This window comes from Trachypithecus francoisi, unplaced genomic scaffold (assembly GCF_009764315.1).
Source record: "Trachypithecus francoisi isolate TF-2019V2 unplaced genomic scaffold, Tfra_2.0 Lachesis_group6, whole genome shotgun sequence".
Lineage (NCBI taxonomy): Eukaryota > Metazoa > Chordata > Mammalia > Primates > Cercopithecidae > Trachypithecus > Trachypithecus francoisi.
The window spans coordinates 88,232,515-88,249,294 of NW_022681471.1; the positions used below are offsets into that span (position 1 = coordinate 88,232,515).

Below are 16,780 nucleotides of genomic sequence, written 5' to 3' on the forward strand. Positions count from 1 at the left end.
AAGTTGGCCAGGAGACCCTCCGTGCGCCGACGGCCATCGACGCGCAGGCGCAAGAGGACCCAAGAGCGGCTTAATATTATCTTGCAGAGGATAATTTGAGAAGAGGGGGCGTGGCTCCGAAGCGACGCAAACATAGAGGCGTGGCTCAACCAAATCACCCCTCGCCTATTTGTCGCTGCCCCTGAGGGCGTGGTCTGGGTGCTTCTTCTCGGAATGAGGGCGGGCCGAATCGCGTTTTTCCTCCGCGTCGGAGGCGTCGCTTAGGGCGGGCCCTCAAATCGCCGTTCAGCGATTGGCCGCCTGGCTAATGGGTCGTGGCCAGACGGGCAGTCCATCCCCAGTGCGGTCACTTCCTGTGAGTTTCCCCATCCCTGGGAGGAGGGAGGAGGGGGAAGAAGACGAGGGGAGGAGGGCGGTCGTCCGGGGTTAGGTTCGGGGGGGCGTCGGTCCCTTCTGGGCGGGGGATGACTCACGGCCCATCCCATCTCCCCGACGCCGCCCGCCCGCGCAGTGCTAGCTCCATGGCTTAGCGGAGGAGGAGGCGGTGGCGAGCTGGGGGGGAGGGGGACTCTTATTTTGTTAGGGGGACCGGGCCGAGGCCCGACCGGCCTGGCAGGGCTCGCCCGGGGCCGGGCGTCATGTCTCATGCGGCCGAGCCAGCTCGGGATGGCGTAGAGGCCAGCGCGGAGGGCCCTCGAGCCGTGTTCGTGCTGTTGGAGGAGCGCAGGCCGGCCAACTCGGCTCAGCTGCTCAGGTGCGGTGCCGCCTGGGGCCGGGAGTGCCGACTGGGGCTCCCAGGGGCCTGATCTGGGGGGCCGCGGGGGCCCCGGACTGGGATTGGAGGCCCTCGGCCTAGCCTTGGAGGACGTCGGGGCGCCCGTCTTGGGGGGGCACCTAAGGAATCCGGCAGTGGCCTGCTTGGATCGTGGCTTTATTAAAGGAGTCGTGGGAGTGCATTAAACGGGGTCTGGGTCAGGTTTGGGGAGCCCTTGACTGCGTCTAGAGGGGCCTATTCTGGAGTATCCAGAAACTGGTCTGAGATAGCTGAACTTGGCAGACTGGGACTCTGATTAGAGGCTGAATTCGGGGGTTTTCAGTTGGACATGAGGGGAATGAATTTGAGGGGACACTGTCAGGTGAGGCACTGGTTTTAAGGGAATCCTGGAATCTTTTTCCCTCAGTGTGGGAGAAGGGGTCCTGAGGGACACAAGTGCTGTCCTGGGAGCTTGGTGCCTCTCAGTGACTGGTTGCTGTGTTTGGGGATAACATGAATCTGGAGGGATTTGGAGGTATCTCAGATATGCTGCCTGGGACCAGCCTTGTGAGTGCGTGTGAATGAACAAGAGAAGCAACAACATTCAGCAAGACTTGGCCTGAATAATCCTTTCCCCTCTGCCCGCCCACCCAGCTGGGGCAGATACCAAGGATAGTGGAAAAGCCCTCTTCCCACACCTGTTAAGGGCCTGAATGGGAGACAGCCAGCCAGACAGAGGGCGATGATGTTATCTCTTAGCTCAGAGAAGGCCTCAGACCTTGTTTGGGAACCCAGAGGAGGCTCTTGTTCATGCTGCTACTCGCTCTAGCCTCTCAGCCCTTCCCACTACCTAGCCCCACACCCCTTTTCTTTTTATCTTCTTTTCGATCTCTGAGCTTCTGGGGGTAATCTGTCCATAGAGCTGGAACCAGTACAGATTGCACCATCCCTGCCTAGGTGGATCCCCTCTGGCCTCTTCTCATCCTTACTTTTATCAATGGGCTTTGGAGCCCCAGCCCTCCCTGATCACCCCAGTGCCCATCTCTTCCAACTTCTGTGCAATGGGTGTGTGAGCCTTGGTGGTGACGGGGCTCTTTGCCTCCTTTGTGCCTGGGATTGTGCTGAGCTCAGTGGCTCCCCTGAGCTTCCTCTTCCCCACTTCCTGGGTGGTTTTAGGGCTCCATCTGAGGGTGAGGAGAGGAAGGAAGACAGATCCTTGGGGAGGGGAGAGGATTCTTGTCAAGTGAAGTCACCAGCAATCTCTCAGCATTCTAAATGTTTGGCTAAATTGAAGGATGCATATTCATCCACATGTGTGTTAACTGTCCCTTGCTCTCTGGGGCTGAGCAGAGCCTTTCTGTATATCGATTCACCATCTTCTAATTTCTCTGTAACAACCTGGATCATCGCAGTAGTGGACATAGTTAAAGGGAGGGGTGTATATGGCTTCTTATTTTGTATGTCAGTGGGTATTGGTGTTGGAGGTGTGTATGTGTTTTGATCTATCCAAAAAAACAGAAGGCTGGGCAAGCTCATCAGGCTAAGAAAAGAATGCTTGTATAAAGTGGATCAACCACCCAAATTCTCCCTCTTGTAAATCCAGTCTGTTGGAGTGAGGGGAGCCTTTGATATTTCTATTTTATATTTGGGCATGTGTTGGCATCCCATGAACTCTGACTGGGGCTGGGAGAAACTCATTTGTGAAATGGGTTTTCACAAATTTCACTTGACTTTACGTCAAGTGAATTATTCCCAGTTCTCTTTGTGATGCATTCAGTTGTGTTACAAGGGACTGTTATGCTGAGGGGTGCCCCTACTTGCTCTGTGTGTGTGTGTGTGTGTGGTGTACATACACATATACCTGGGCTCAAATTCAGCTGTAAAGAAAATATTAGGGGGTGGCCGGGCGCAGTGGCTCACGCCTGTAATCCTAGCACTTTGGGAGGCCGAGGCAGGTGGATCATGAGGTCAGGAGATCGAGACCATCCTGGCCAACATGGTGGAACCCTGTCTCTACTAAAAATACAAAAATTAGCTGGATGTGGTGATGTGTGCCTGTAATCCCAGCTACTCGGGAGGCTGAGGCACGAGAATCACTTGAACCCAGGGGGCAGAGGTTGCAGTGAGCCAAGATCACACCACTGTATTCCAGCCTGGCAACAGAGCAAGACTTTGTCTCAAAAAAAAAAATAAATAAAAAAGTGGGTGGGTATAGGGACTGGGAGAACTCTGATAGGAAGTCAGGAATCCTTCTATAAAGTGAATTGTTATTCCTAAATTCTGTTTTCCTCAAACCCAGGTTGTTACAGTGTGGGGGTTGGGATGCAGGCGTTCTTATTATTCTGACTCTTAAGGGACTATGAGTAACACAGTGGGGAGGGGAAAGGAGGATGGGAGAAAGGAGGTAGGAATTCATCGTTGTGTGGTACCCAGCAAGGTGGGCAAATATGAGGGGCTTGTGCCCTCCTCTTCGTTCTCCCCTTCTCTGTCTCTTTCTCTGTCTCAGGGGAGGGCTGGGGAATAAGGTCCTTCATTCAATCACTGACCACCACTCCACCTCCCCCTCAGCCTGAACTCTTTGCTTCCGGAATCCGGGATTGTTGCTGACATAGAATTAGAAAACGTCCTTGATCCTGACAGCTTCTACGAGCTCAAAAGCCAACCCTTACCCCTTCGCTCAAGGTACGTATGACTTGTCTGTCTGACTCCCTTCCCAATTCCTCAGCGCTCCTCTCCCCTTTTGATGGGCAGAGGCCCTCAGTACCAGCCCAACCCATTCTTTCACCAGTCTGTGTTTTCTAGGTGGTAAAATTAGGGGCCAGAAAGAGCATGTCACACAGGAAAGTAGGTGGCCAAGCTAGGATTCCAGTATCTCTGTCAAGACCCCCCTACCTCCCCCAGCCCACCTGCACACCCATTCATATGCAAGTGTTCCAGCCTCTGGTGTTCCAGCCGGCCTGGAGTGCTCAGAGATAGGGCGTGGCCTGCTTAAACTCTAGTCCCCCGGGTGGGCGGGGCCATACCTCTAGCCCCAACTCAGCCCCTTCCCACACTACCAACTCACCCACCCTCAGCCCTTGAGGAGCCCCTGCTGGTCTCTTCTTTCCCCAAGCTTGGAAGTCTAAATGTGCTGAGTCATCGGCCTGGGCTCTGAGAGAGGGGAGGGGAGGTGGAAGAGGGGCAGGAAGAGAGTATTGTGAAATCTCTGAGGTTTTCAAGACTGACTAGCTCCTGGGACCAGAGGCCCAGACAGGGGAGGAAGAGGAACCTGGGGCTCCTCCTATCACCTGACACCCACCCCCAGGAGCTCAGAGAGCTTCTCTAGCCTCACATGGGCTTAGGAGCCCTCTGTATCCACATTCTGCTGCCACAGCCTCAATTCTGCTTCTTCTGCTCTCCTGTGAATAGGACAAACACCCCTTGCAGAGCTGAACAATAGTATCTCCACTTAATATGTGAACAGGCTCAAATCTAGGCTTCACCATAAGGACCAAAGGCTAAAACTCCCCCACCAGACTGACCTCCAATGTGTCCCCCATCAGACTGTGACCCCTGAGAGCCACTACCAAGCCTGGTACCTGTGTCTCTGCTTCTACATTGTGGCCTCGGAAGGCAGAGAACAGGCCTGGTTCCTGTGTCTGCTCCATCACACTACGATCCTTTAGGCTTGGGACGAGACTTTTAGCTTACCTAAAATATGGCCCCATATTTCCCATTCCACAGCCTCCCAATATCACTGCAGGCCACACCAGCCACCCCAGCTACACTCTCTGCATCGTCTTCTGCAGGGGGCTCCAGGACCCCTGCCATGTCGTCATCTTCTTCATCGAGGGTCTTGCTGCGGCAGCAGCTAATGCGGGCCCAGGCGCAGGAGCAGGAGAGGCGTGAGCGTCGGGAACAGGCCGCCGCGGCTCCCTTCCCCAGTCCTGCACCTGCCTCTCCTGCCATCTCTGTGGTTGGCGTCTCTGCTGGGGGCCACACATTGGGCCGTCCACCCCCTGCTCAGGTGCCCAGGGAGGTGCTCAAGGTAAGGTGAGATCCAGATGCCCTGGGAGGGGGCTCCTGGTGACTGAGGAGTAGTCCTAGGAGCTAGGGATGGCCTCGATGTGCTGGTGATTTGGGGGCTAGGTCTTAGGGGCTCTAAGGAAGGTCCCTGGTACTGTTTAAATGATCTGTGTTCATGTCTCATGTGTTTCGGGTTTCTGAGGTGATCTTGTGAAATTGCGAGGAGTTCTTGGGGGCCATGAGGATGTCTTGGTGAACCATGGAGGCTCATGAGTGCCCCAAGTGGGCCCTGGCTTTGTAGGAAGAGCTTCATGTGTGTGGAATACGTTAGTTCTTTGGCCATCAGGGGGTCTTGGGAAGCATTGTATGGTTCCCAGGTCTATTAGGTGGTGTCAGAGACTAGGGTGGGGAATCTTGGGGACTGTGACAGGGTTTTCCAGAAACTACAAGGGATCCTGTCAGTCGTGGGTAGATCTTGGCAGCTGTGAAGGATTTCTGAGAAAGAGAGTTTGGGTCCTGGGGGAGACTTGCCAATGTTTTTGGGGTGTTCTCAGATTCTGGGTCCAGCTTGTCTGCCTGAGTCTAGGCACCGATGAGTTAGGAGGGTCAGGCTGGAGCTCAGAGTCACCCCTTTGAGTCCTGTTCTGCCTTGTCCCCTCCCTTGCCTTGTTTACCTTATTCCACAGGTACAGACCCACCTGGAGAACCCAACGCGCTACCACCTGCAGCAGGCGCGCCGGCAGCAGGTGAAACAGTACCTGTCCACCACACTCGGGCCCAAGCTGGCTTCCCAGGCCCTCACCCCACCGCCGGGGCCCACAAATGCCCAGCCGCTGCCTGCCCCCGAGGCTGCCCACACTACCGGCCCCACAGGCAGTGCGCCCAACAGCCCCATGGCGCTGCTCACCATCGGGTCCAGCTCAGAGAAAGAGGTAGGAGGCTACAGCCCAACCCCCTCCCACATTCCCCTCCCAAATTCTTCTAACCCTGTACAATATTTACTTCTTCCCCTAGATTGATGATGTCATTGATGAGATCATCAGCCTGGAGTCCAGTTACAATGATGAAATGCTCAGCTATCTGCCTGGAGGCACCACGGGACTGCAGCTCCCCAGCACGGTGAGGCCCTGAGATGGGAGGTTGGTCTGAAAATTAGGGCATTTCTGTATCACCAAGACCATACTCAGGCTGGCTGTGTGTATATGAGACCCTTGCCTGGATTGTGCTAAGATAGAGAGGGAGGCCTTATGACGAGAATAGGGTATGTCAATGCCCTTGGACCTTGTTGGACTGTGTTGAGAGGTGGGCCATGTAGACTGTGAAAGATACAGGTGGGGAGTTCACTGAGACAGCAGGGTATATCAAGGTGCTTAGGCTTTGCTGTGAGAAGTACCAAGAGATGATAATCTTTTTTTTTTTGTGGCGGAGTCTCGCTCTGTCACTCAGGCTAGAGTGCAGTGGTGCAATCTTGGCTCACTGCAACCTCTGCCTCCCAGGTCCAAGCAATTCTCCTGCCTCAGCCTCCTGAGTAGCTGGGATTATAGGCACGTGCCACCACACCTGGCTGATTTTTGTATTTTTAGTAGAGACGGGGTTTCATCATGTTGGTCAGGCTGGTCTTGAACTCCTGACTTTGTGATCTGCCCACCTCGGCCTCCCAAAGTGCTGGGATTACAGGCGTGAGCCACCGCACCCGGCCGAGATGAGAATCTTATAGCAACTTGAATATACCAAGGGATTCAGGTCATTGGGACATATACATCAGACCATGTAATGATTGGAGCATTTTGTTTTGTTTTATTTTTACCTTTTTTTTCTTTTGAGACAGAGTCTCGCTCTGTCGCCCAGGCTGGAGTGCAGCAGTGTGATCTCAGCTCACTGCAACCTCTGCCTGCTGGGTTCAAGTGATTTTCGTGCCTCAGCCTCTCAAGTAGCTGGGATTACAGGTGTACGCCACCACGCTTGGCTAATTTTTGTATTTTTAGTAGAGAATGGGTTTCACCCTGTGGGCCAGGCTGGTCTTGAACTCCTGACTTCAAGTGATCCACCTGCCTTGGCCTCCCAAAGTGCTGGGATTACAGGTGTGAGCCACCACACCTGGCCTTGAAGCATAACGAAAGTCTTCAAACTTGCTGTGGGTTATAACAAGTAGTTGGATCTTGTAGTGATTGGAATATACCAAGTGAACTGTGCCAGGAGGCAGAGTCCTTCTAGTCAGGAGATAAAACTTTCTAGAGCAAGGAATGTACCATTGTAACATTCTGGTTTTGTTTTTTTTTTTTTTTTTTTTTTGAGACGGAGTCTTGCTCTGCCACCCAGGCTGGAGTGCAGTGGCCGGATCTCAGCTCACTGCAAGCTCCGCCTCCCGGGTTTATGCCATTCTCCTGCCTCAGCCTCCCGAGTAGCTGGGACTACAGGCGCCCGCCTCGTCGCCCGGCTAGTTTTTTGTATTTTTAAGTAGAGACAGGGTTTCACCGTATTAGCCAGGATGGTCTTGATCTCCTGACCTCGTGATCCGCCCGTCTCGGCCTCCCAAAGTGCTGGGATTACAGGCTTGAGCCACCGCACCCGGCCACATTCTGGTTTTGAACACTCATAACTTGCTTTATTATATTTATTTATTTACTTTTTGAGACAGAGTCTTGCTCTGTCACCCAGGCTGGAGTGCAATGGTGCTGTCTCGGCTCACTGCAACCTCTGGCTACCAAGTTCAAGCGATTTTCCTGCCTCAGCCTCCTGAGTAACTGGGACTACAGGCGCGTGCCACCATGCCTGGCTAATTTTTGTATTTTTAGTAGAGACAGGGTTTCACCGTGTTAGCCAGGGTGGTCTCAATCTCCTGACTTTGTGATCTGCCTGCCTTGGCCTCCCAAAGTGCTGGGATTACAGGCCTGAGCCACTGTGCCCAGCCTAACTTGCTTTATTTATTTATTTATTTTAAGTCAATTTTTTTTTTTTTGAGACGGAGTTTCACTCTTCTTGTCCAGGCTAGAATGCAATGGTGCCATCTCTGCTCATTGCACCCTCTGCCTCCTGGGTTCAAGCGATTCTCCTGCCTCAGCCTCCCAAGTAGCCGAGATTACAGGTGCCTGCCAGCATGCCTGGCTAATTTTTGTATTTTAGTAAGACGGGGTTTCACTATGTTGGTCAGGCTGGTCTCGAACTCCTGACCTCAGGTGATCCACCCACCTCGGCCTCCCAAAGTTCTCGGATTACAGGCTTGAGCCACCATGCCCAGCCTATTTATTTATTTTTGAGATAGGGTCTTGCTCTGTCACCCAGGTGGAGTGCAGTGGTGTAATCTTGGCTCACTGCAGCCTCCACCTTCCGGGCTCAAGTGATCCTCCCACCTCAGCCTCCCAAGTACCTGGGACCACAGGCTTGTGTCACCATGCCTGGCTAATTTTTGTATTTTTAGTAGAGACAGGGTCTCACTATGTTGCCCAGGCTGGTCTCGAAGTCCTGAGCTCAAGCATCCACCCACCTTGGCCTCCTAAAGTGCTGGGATTACAGACATAGCCACCGTGCTGGGTCTCATAACTCGCTTAGAGCATGCCAAATGGCTGTAGTTTTGCTTTTTTCCAACTTATCAATAGGATGGAAGCATGTATAAAAATGGGACTAATTTATCAGAACTTTTTATTGATTTGGACACAGCTAGAGATTGGGACCTTATATGTGGCAGACTGGAAGTGGGTTCAAGAGATTAAAACTCATGAAGAGGTGGGATTTGGATATACTTTATTTTATTTTTATTTATTTACTTATTTATTTATTTTGAGATGGAGTCTCACTCTGTTGCCCAGGCTGGAGTGCAGTGGCGTGATCTCGGCTCAATGCAACCTCCACCTCCTGGGTTCAAGCAACTCTTCTGTTTCAGCCTCCCAAGTAGCTGGGACTACAGGTGCAGGCCACCATGCCCGGCTAATTTTTGTTGTTGTTGTTGTTGTTGTTCTTGTTGTTGTTTTGAGACAGAGTTTCGCTCTTTTTGTCCAGGCTGGAGTGCAATGGCGTGATCTTGGCTCACCGCAGCCTCCGCCTCCCGGGTTCAAGTGACTCTCCTGCCTCAGCCTCCCAAGTAGCTGGGATTACAGGCATGCGCCACCACCCCGGCTAATTTTGTATTTTTAGTAGAGACGGGGTTTCTCCATGTTGGTCAGGCTGGTCTTGAACTCCCGACCTCAGGTGACCACCTGCTTCAGCCTCCCAAAGTGCTGGGGTTACAGGCATGAGCCACCGCGCCCGTCTGTTTTGTATTTTTTTTTTTTTTTTTGAAACGGAGTCTAGCTCTGTCGCCCAGGCTGGAGTGCAGTGGCGCGATCTCGGCTCACTGCAAGCTCCGCCTCCTGGGTTTACGCCATTCTCTGCCTCAGCCTCCCGAGTAGCTGGGACTACAGGCCCGCCACCACCTCGCCCAGCTAGTTTTTGTATTTTTAGTAGAGACGGGGTTTCACCGTGTAGACCAGGATGGTCTCGATCTCCTGACCTCGTGATCCACCCGTCTCGGCCTCCCAAAGTGCTGGGATTACAGGCTGAGCCACCGCGCCCGGCCTGTTTTGTATTTTTAGTAGAGATGGAGTTTCACCATGTTGGCCAGGCTGGTCATGAACTCCTGACCTCAAGTGATCCGCCCGCCTCAGCCTCCCAAAGTGCTGGGATGACAGGCGTGAGCCACCACACTTGGCTCTGGGTGTACTTCAGATTAGCGTGCTGCTGTAGAGTATATCCAGGAAAGTGTGAGAAAAAAAACTAGGCTGACATAAAGCAGTGCTAATTGAATAGTTGGGCAAGAATCTCCTGAGAGAACAGAATGTGCAGGAAGATACTGGAGTCAGGACCTTGGTCCACAGCAGCAGGAGACCCTGATGTGGAAGATGGTACAACTTGATCAGAGTGAAAGACTGGAGATTAGGTTGGAATTCTCCAGAAGGCCAGATTTTGGATAGAATGTTGTCATGACAATTTACCAAGGTCAGAGAAGATTGGGTTGGAGTGTTCCAAGAATGCTGGATTGGAATGTTGTGCTGGAGGAGCTAACGGACTGGAATGTCATCAAAGCCGACAAAGACCTGAGAAGGGTGGTTTTCCAGCATTTCTTCTCAGAGCCAGCCCCGGGGTTTGGGAAAGGGGCTTTAGAGGTCACTGAGGGATATGAGGGACTGCAGGAAGTGATAAGCAGGCCAGGCAGGCTCCAGTCTCCCAGTGAAGCAAGGTAGGTCGGGTTTGCTCTGTCCTCCCTGTTTGGTCGCCATGTGAATTTGCCTTGAAGGAGAAGCAAGGGTTCTGGTGCTGAGTCAGCCAGTCTTTGCATTAGAGGGATATGTGGAAGTTCAGGAACCTGGTTCTGAGGAGGAGCCAAGCCTGGGGTTTGTTCCCAACTGGTGGTTCTCTGCCCTCTCTGCCCCCAGCTGCCTGTGTCAGGGAATCTGCTTGATGTGTACAGTAGTCAAGGCGTGGCCACGCCAGCAATCACTGTCAGCAACTCCTGCCCAGCTGAGCTGCCCAACATCAAACGGGAGATCTCTGGTAGGTGATAGGGTCTTGGTCCCATGGCCCTACACTTTACCCCAGGTGAGCCCTGTGCCTAACAGGTCTAGAGATGGGCCTGATTCTGGGGAAAATGGTTTGGACATACAGAAATAGGGGCTTTTGTCCCCTTTCCCCATGTGGCTTGTGTTCTTTCTTTCACCCCACTTCCTCTCACTTCCTCTCATCTTGGATTTAACAACCAGCCTATCACCAAGGCTTAAAATAGAAAAAAGAAGGCACTTTTTAAAAACGGCATTTCCCCTGCTTTCGGCTACCAAACCCTACCTTAGCATCTGCATGCGTTTCTTGCCTTCCTGTGCCCAGAGGCCCTGATCACTCCACTCTTTTCCAGAGACCGAGGCAAAGGCCCTTTTGAAGGAACGGCAGAAGAAAGACAATCACAACCTAAGTAAGCCAGAGAGCGTGTGCACTGCCCAGGTGCTGTGCAGGCCTGCCTCACCCCGAGTCCTGGCCCCCCATGGGGAACTCCTTCCCTGCAACAGCCTCCCAACTCCCTACTTTCTGTCTCTTCCATTCTTGGCTAATTGACAACTCTTTCTCCCACTCTTTCTTCCTCTCCTCCCCTCTCCAAAGTTGAGCGTCGCAGGCGATTCAACATTAACGACAGGATCAAGGAACTGGGCACTCTCATCCCTAAGTCCAGTGACCCGTGAGTCTGGGCTGGGACCCTGCCAGTGGGAGGTGGGGCAGGCGTCCCATGCTATTAAAATTGTGTCTTGGTGGGCTCACCAGGCAGTCTTGGCCCAGGCATTTCTCCTCTGGTTCTTTCTCAGCCTGAGCAGGGTTGCAGAGCCTCACTGTGTCAGCACCTAAAATTTTAGGCACATAATGTTATGGTCTGTGTGCCCCATCTGGTCTCCGTAGGATATATGCACCTACTTTTCTGTTCACTTAGTACTTCCTTTTTTTTTTTCTTCTTTTGAGACAGAGTCTCACTCTGTCACCCAGGCTGGAGTGCAGTGGTGCAATGGTACTTCCTTTATTTATTCAAGATTTGTTTATTGGCCGGGTGTGGTGGCTCATGCCTGTAATCCCAGCACTTTGGGAGGCCGAGGCGGGTGGATCACCTAAGGTCAGGAGTTTCAGACTAGCCTGGCCAACATGGTGAAACCCCCTGTCTACTAAAAATACAAAAGTTAGCCACGTGTGGTGGCTCACACCTGTAATCCCGGCACTTTGGGAGGCCAAGGCAGGCGGATCATGAGGTCAGAAGTTGAAGGCCAACATGGTGAAACACTAAAAATACAAAAAATTTAGCTGGGTGTGGTGGCACGCACCTGTAATCCCAGCTACTCGGGATGCTGAGGCAGGAGAATCACTTGAACCTGGGAGGCGGAGGTTGCAGTGAACCAATATGGCGCCACTGCACTCCAGCCTGGTGACAGAGCAAGACTTCGTCTCAAAAAAAAAAAAAAAAAAGATGGCCGGTGCGGTGGGAGGCCGAGGCAGGTGGATCACGAGGTCAGGAGATGGAGACCATCCTGGCCAACATGCTGAAACCCCATCTCTATTAAAAATACAAAAATTAGCCGGGTGTGGTGGTGGGCACCTGTAATCCCAGCACTTGAGGAGGCGAGACAGGTGGATCACTTGAGGTCAAGAGTTGGAGACCAGCCTGGCCAACATGGTGAAACCCCGTCTCTACAAAAAATACAAAAATAATTAGCGGGGCATGGTGGCACAGGCCTGTAATCCCAGCTTACTCAGAAGGTTGAGGCAGGAGAATCGCTTGAACCTGGGAGGTGGAAGTTACAGTGAGCCGAGATTGTGCCACTGCACTCCAGCCTGAGTGACAGAGCGAGACTCCATCCCCCATCGCTCCCCTCCAAAAAAAAGGAGAAGAGAAAGATTTATTTATTGAGCCTCTGGTTTGTGCCAGGTACCATATTAGGCCCTAAAGATACCAGAGGGAGGCTGGGCGTGGTGGCTCACGCGTATAATCCCAGCACTTTGGGAGGCCGAGGTGGGTGGATCACGAGGTCAGGAGGTCGAGACCATCCTGGCTAACACAGTGAAAACCCGTCTTACTAAAAATACAAGAAATTAGCCAGATGTGGTGGTGGGCGCCTGTAGTCCCAGCTACTCGGGAGGCTGGGGCAGGAGAATGGCGTGAACCCGGGAGGCTGAGCTGACAGTGAGCTGAGATCGCGCCACTGCACTCCAGCCTGGGTGACAGGGCAAGACTCTGTCTCAAAAAAAAAAAAAAAAAAAAAAAATACCAGGGGGAACAAAACAGACCTCATGAAACTGATGTTTTAGTAGGGGCAGACAAATAGTAAATAAGTAAACATCCATGAGATCCATTATGATGAGTGTTATGAGAAGAATAAAGACTGGAAGGAAAATGGGAGAATGTTGGGGAGGGTTACAGTTTGGGGTAAGGAAGGTAAGGACACGCAGGCCCCAACTGACAAGGAAACGTTTGAATAAAGAGCCTAAGGAGGCAAGGGAGGGAGCCGCATAGGTGTCTGGGGGTAAGAGTATTCAAGGCAGAGGGCACAGCTGGGATTGATGCCCTGAGATGGGAATGGTTTTCCATATTCTAGGAGCACTGAGATACCAGTGTGGCTGTAGTGAGATCAATCGGAGAGACATAGGGAAGAGAGGAATCCTAAGGGGTCAGGTCAGAGACGGCTTCCAGGGTTTGGAGTGTGATGGGGCACTGTTGGAAGATTCCAGGCGGGAAGTTTTCCTCTGGGTACTCCATATCTTTAAAGGACCCCAGCCTCAAGTTCTAGGCATGTTGTGGGAGGTTCCCACCTGGTGCAATCCCCGCCTCAGCTCCTGAGAAACCCCTCATGTGGCATTTCCCACTTGCCTCCCACTTGGGCCCCACAGGGAGATGCGCTGGAACAAGGGCACCATCCTGAAGGCCTCTGTGGATTATATCCGCAAGCTGCAGAAGGAGCAACAGCGCTCCAAAGACCTGGAGAGCCGGCAGCGATCCCTGGAGCAGGCCAACCGCAGCCTGCAGCTCCGAATTCAGGTTTGAAAAGACGAGATGGTGGTGGGGGAAGTAGGGGAGAGCTTCCTGCAGGTGGAGGCAGAGAGAAAGCAAGCCAGGGTTTCCCTTCCTGGCATACTTGGGGTATCCCCGGGCTTCCCAACTCACACGATGGTGATAGTGATAATAAGTAATAATCATAATATTAACAGGGATAATATTGCTAACGTACATAGCTTTTAGCTTGTGCTCTGTACTGTGACAAGAGCTTTATATTCACTAACTTATTCAATCCTCACAATTCTCTGAGACAGGGGCTTCTTTTGTTTTGTTTTTTTTGAGACGGAGTTTCGCTCTTGTTGCCCAGGCTGGAGTGCAATGGCACAATCTCGGTCACTGCAACCTCCACCTCCCGGGTTCAAGCAGTTCTCCTGTCTCAGTCTCCTGAGTAGCTAGGATTATAGGCATGCACCACTACGCCCAGCTAATTTTTGTATTTTTAGTAGATATGGAGTTTCTCCATGTTGGTCAGGCTGGTCTCGAACTCCTGACCTCAGGTGATCCACCTACCTCAGCCTCCCAAAGTGATTACAGGCATGAGCCACCAAGCCCGGCCTAGGGGCCATTATTATATACCCACTTTATAGTTTGCAACTCTGAAGCTTCAGAGATGTTAAGCGCCTTGCCTAAAGTTTTCCAACTAGTGAGTAGCAGAAGCTGAATTCCAACCAGGGAACCTACCCTTTTCAACCTTTACACTCCTCTGCCTCTAAGGGACTCTGAACCCTACTTATCCTGTACCCAACCCTTATTTTTTACAGGAGCTAGAACTGCAGGCCCAGATCCATGGCCTGCCGGTACCTCCCACCCCAGGGCTGCTCTCCCTGGCCACGACTTCAGCTTCTGACAGCCTCAAGCCAGAGCAGCTGGACATTGAGGAGGAGGGCAGGCCAGGCGCAGCAACGTTCCATGTAGCGGGGGGACCTGCCCAGAATGCTCCCCATCAGCAGCCCCCTGCACCGCCCTCAGATGCCTTCTGGACCTGCACTTTCCCAGTGACCACCTGGGGGACCTGGGAGACCCCTTCCACTAGGGCTGGAGGACATTCTGATGGAGGAGGAGGAAGGGGTGGTGGGAGGACTGTCGGGGGGTGCCCTGTCCCCACTGCGGGCTGCCTCCGATCCCCTGCTCTCTTCAGTGTCCCCTGCTGTCTCCAAGACCAGCAGCCGCCGCAGCAGCTTCAGCATGGAGGAGGAGTCCTGATCAGGCCTCAACCCTCCCCTGGGACTTCCCCACCCAGGAAAGGAGGACCAGTCAGGATGAGGCCCCGCCTTTTCCCCCACCCTCCCATGAGACTGCCCTGCCCAGGTATTCTGGGGGGAAGAGGAGATGTGATCAGGCCCCACCCCTGTAATCAGGCAAGGAGGAGGAGTCAGATGAGGCCCTGCACCTTCCCCAAAGGAACCGCCCAGTGCAGGTATTTCAGAAGGAGAAGGCTGGAGAAGGACCTGAGATCAAGGCCTGCCCCCTGGGGATCACAGCCTCACCCCTGCCCCCGTGGGACTCATCCTTGCCCAGGTGAGGGAAGGAGACAGGATGAGGTCTTGCGCCTGTACCCTAGGGACTGTCCTAGCCAGGTCTCCTGGGAAAGGGAGATGTGAGGATATTGCTCCATCCTTTGTCTTGGAACCACCAGTCCAGTCCATCCTGGCACAGAAGAGGAGTCAAGTAATGGAGGTCCCAGCCCTGGGGTTTAAGCTCTGCCCCTTCCCCCTGAACCTGCCCTGCTCTGCCCAGGCAAGGAACAGAAATGAGGATGAGACCCGGCCCCTTCCCCTGGGAACTCTCCTGGCCTTCTAGGAATGGAGGAACCAGGCCCCACCCCTTCCCTATAGGAACAGCCCAGCACAGGCATTTCAGGTGTGGAAGAATCAGTAGACCAGGCCACCACTCATGCTTGTGGAGATCATAGCCCCATCCTTGTCCCTCAGCAACATCCCATCTAAGCATTCCACACTGCAGGGAGGAGTGGTACTTAAGCTCCCCTGCCTTAACCTGGGACCAACCTGACCTAACCTAGGAGGGCTCTGAGCCAACCTTGCTCTTGGGGAAGGGGACAGATGATGAAATTTCATGGATGAATTTTCCAGACCTATATCTGGAGTGAGAGGCCCCCACCCTTGGGCAGAGTCCTGCCTTCTTCCTTGAGGGGCAGTTTGGGAAGGTGATGGGTATTAGTGGGGGACTGGGTTCAGGTTACCAGGACCAGTACCTCAGTATTCTTTTTCAACATGTAGAGCAACAGGATGAAGGAAGGGGCTATTTCCTGGGAGCTCCCCAGCCCAGGAAAAACTGGAAGCCTTCCCCCAGCAAGGCAGAGGCTTGGAGGAGGGTTGTAAAAGCATATTGTACCCCCTCATTTGTTTATCTGAATTTTTTATTGCTCCACATACTGAGAATCTAGGCCACCCCAACCTCTGTCCCCCACCCAGTTCTTCATTTGGAGGAATCACCCCATTTCAGAGTTATCAAGAGACACTCCCCCCTCCATTCCCACCCCTCATACCTACACCCAAGGTTGTCAGCTTTGGATTGCTGGGGCCAGGCCCCAGGGAAGGTATACTGAGGGGTCTATAGGTTTGTGATTAAAATAATAAAAGCTAGGCGTGTTTGATGCGCTTTTAACTTTGGCAAAGAGTCTCTTGTCCTTGTTTTTCACTGTGCAGTGAACATGGCCCATGCAGGCCAAGAGGGATAAAAGTCCTTGGGAGAAACAGATTCCAGAATAATGGATAAAATAATTTAGAAAGAAAGAGGACATGGAGGAAGACTATGCAAACAAAAGACATTAGTCCTTTTAAAGACCAATCACCAGGCACAATTTTAACTGCTGCAAGTGTTTTATCTAATTTATTTCTCCAAAGGAATGTTAGTCAGAACATGCTGCTTCTTACTTCCATTTGGTCTTTGAAGAAGCTGAGGAATAGAATTGAACTGTTCTGAAGATACGCAAGCCTGTAAATGGGTGAGGCGGTAAAACAGTAAAGTCAGGTGAGTGAGGGCTGGAGTAAAAAATGCCGCTGAGGGCAGAGGGGGAAAGAAGCTTTTCTTGCAAATCCACTTTTGAAACTATGAGGATATTTCCTGGCAGACAACAGAGGTATTCAAGATGGTGGAAAGGGCAAAGACAAATATCTGAAAGGCAGAGAAACAGGCAACCAAATGAATTTTGGAACAGATGTTGAGATTTTGGGAGAATTTAAATGAACACAAGTGTCTTCTTGAAGTCTGGGAAAAAGTATTTTTCCTGGCTGGGCGCGGTGGCTCAAGCCTGTAATCCCAGCACTTTGGGAGGCCGAGACGGGCGGATCACGAGGTCAGGAGATCAAGACCATCCTGGCTAACATGGTGAAACTCCGCCTCTACTAAAAAAATACAAAAAACTAGCCGGGCGAGGTGGCAGGCGCCTGTAGTCCCAGCTACTCGGGAGGCTGAGGCAGGAGAATGGCGGGAACCCTGGAGGCAGA

General features: G+C 52.4%; 1 protein-coding gene across 1 annotated transcript; it reads left to right on the forward strand.

Annotated features, from left to right (window-relative positions):
- Nucleotides 1–350: 350 nt before the first annotated feature.
- On the forward strand, nucleotides 351–15,948 carry TFE3 (transcription factor binding to IGHM enhancer 3). Its single transcript, XM_033200843.1, is given in 12 exon segments — nucleotides 351–754; nucleotides 3,323–3,436; nucleotides 4,478–4,781; nucleotides 5,446–5,691; nucleotides 5,774–5,878; nucleotides 10,168–10,285; nucleotides 10,641–10,697; nucleotides 10,883–10,958; nucleotides 13,148–13,295; nucleotides 14,075–14,282; nucleotides 14,285–14,341; nucleotides 14,344–15,948. Coding segments are annotated over 12 exon segments (1,722 nt in total). The 5' UTR covers nucleotides 351–638; the 3' UTR covers nucleotides 14,517–15,948.
- Nucleotides 15,949–16,780: the final 832 nt, after the last annotated feature.